At 31.3% G+C, this 2,500-nt stretch overlaps 1 protein-coding gene across 1 annotated transcript in view; it reads right to left on the bottom strand.

Moving 5' to 3' along the window:
• LOC127657705 (CREB-regulated transcription coactivator 2) overlaps positions 1–2,500 on the bottom strand; it is a 25,596-nt gene that overhangs the window by 5,480 nt on the left and 17,616 nt on the right. Inside the window, exons 8-9 of the mRNA XM_052146547.1 lie at positions 891–1,123; positions 357–766 (exon numbers count right to left, since the gene is read on the bottom strand). Of these exons, the coding sequence (XP_052002507.1) occupies positions 357–766; positions 891–1,123 (643 nt within the window). The remainder of the gene's footprint in view (positions 1–356; positions 767–890; positions 1,124–2,500) is intronic.

The raw sequence follows: 2,500 nt of genomic DNA, 5'->3' as shown, positions 1-2,500 counted from the left end.
GTGTTATAACTGTATTATAACAGTGTTATATAAACCCTATAGAGCGCAACAGGCTTTCTCAGCCGACTCTGACAAATGTATCAGACAAAGACTGCGCACTTCCCGTCTTTACTGAGGGTACAACACTCCCATGAAGCATTGAGGATGATGTCATCATTCACAGTGCATTACGGGAGTGGGCGGAGCTACAGAGCTCTTTCGATGCGATTCTCTGATTAGTAGATCTCCTTTAGGATTATGGGTAATGTAGTTCTTCACCAGGAATTCTGCTATTAACATTCTGTCTATTCTGACATCACTCCCTCCATTGCATCAATGACTAATACAGTGAAACATACGTTTGTGTGTGTGTTTACCTGCGTGATGGAGGTGAGAGTGGAGGAGACGGTGGGCGGGAACTGTTTGGGGTGATGTCTGCGCGTGTCTGGGGTCAGATTGACCGGAGAGAGCTGCGCTCGTCTGCGAGGGGACGTGCTGACCTGTGGCTGCGCAGAGAACGAGCCTGAGCCGCTGTAACAGGCATTACTGGATGCTGATTGGAGGGACTGACTGCTGAGGGAGGACTGCAACGATTGGTTGCTGAGTGATGACCTCAGAGAGGGGGAGGAGCTTAACGAGGATTGGAGGGAGGGGTTGCTGAGAGACGATTGCAGGGAGGCGGAGCTCAGAGAGTTGGGGAATGAGTGACTGCTAAGAGATGATTGGATGTTGGGGTTACTAAGCGACGAATGGAGGGAGGGGTTACTCAGAGTGCCCGGCAACAGACCTGCAGAAAAAGGCCAAAATGAGCAACCGTGCTGGTACGTTGACAATCAAGGCAAACACACATTTTTAATATCGACCCTGTTAGAACAAAAGGAGGCTCATTGTTTGAACACACACACACACACCTGGTGTGTGGAAGGCGTTGGATGTGTTGATGCCCAGCTGGGTGAGGGTGGAGGTGATGTTACCCGTACTGTTGCCACCACTGAAAGGTGGGTATCCAGGCTCGTCGGGGTCCAGTGGGGTGGGCAGCGGAGACGGGAAATGCAGACTGGTCAGATCCGGCAGCGAGCCGCCCGTATTTAACACCGTTGAGCCGTGAGGAGCGCCGCCCTGCTGGTCAGGAGAGGGAAATACACTACAAACACAAAAACACACGCAGGAGGAACAGATCACATCATAAACAGCAAAACAACTTCAGAGAACTTGAGACAGAACAGACGAAACACAACCCAAAGATGAACTGCTTCTGAACCACTCGTGACGCGCTGTGATGCACATGATGTCTGCAGAGGCTCATGACAAACTCCTGAGAAAATATAAACGAGGAATTTGGGGAACGCAAAGCGCTATAGTTTCACTTTAATTTAACGATTGTGTTTTGATAAATGTGACGTTGTAATAAATATAATAGATATAATATAATAAATATAATAGAATAGAATAAATATAATAGAATATAATATAATAAGAGAATATAATAGAATAAATAGAATAAATAAAATAGAATAAAATATAATATAATAAATATAATAGAATAAATATAATAGAATAGAATAAATATAATACAATATAATATAATAAAGAGAATATAATAGAATAAATAGAATATAATAGAATAAATAAAATAGAATAAAATATAATATAATAAATATAATATAATAAATATAATAGAATATAATAGAATAAATATAATATAATAGATTAAATATAATAAATATAATAGATTAGAATAAATATAATAGAATAAAATAGAATTTAATAAATACAATAGAATAAATATAATATAATAAAATAAAATAGAATTAATATAATAGAATAGAATAAATATAATAGCATAGAATAAATATAATATAATAGAATATAATAAATAGAATATAATATAATAAATAGAATAAATAGAATAGAATAAATAGAATAGAATAAAATATAAAAGAATAGAATAAATAGAATAGAATAGAATAAATATAATAGATTAGAATAAATAGAATAGAATAAAATAGAATATAATAAATACAATAGAATAAATATAATAAAATAGAATAGAATTAATATAATAGCATAGAATAAATATAATATAATAAATAGAATATAATAAATAGAATAGAATAAATAGAATAGAATAAAATATAAAAGAATATAATAAATATAATATAATAAATATAATAGAACAGAATATAATAAATACAATATAATAAATAGAATAGAATACAATAAATATAATATAATAAATATAATAGAATAGAATAAATATAATAAAATAGAATATAATAAAGAGAATATAATAGAATAAATAAATAGAATAAAATATAATATAATAAATATAATAGAATAGAATAAATATAATACAATATAATATAATAAAGAGAATATAATAGAATAAATAGAATATAATAGAATAAAATATAATATAATAAAATATAATATAATAAATATAATAGAATATAATAGAATAAATATAATATAATAGATTAAATATAATAAATATAATAGATTAGAATAAATATAATAGAAT

The sequence above is a fragment of the Xyrauchen texanus genome, chromosome 17, assembly GCF_025860055.1.
Source record: "Xyrauchen texanus isolate HMW12.3.18 chromosome 17, RBS_HiC_50CHRs, whole genome shotgun sequence".
Taxonomy (NCBI): domain Eukaryota; kingdom Metazoa; phylum Chordata; class Actinopteri; order Cypriniformes; family Catostomidae; genus Xyrauchen; species Xyrauchen texanus.
The sequence above is the reverse complement of the archived record's forward strand: the minus strand, read 5'-3'. Positions and strand labels throughout refer to the sequence as shown.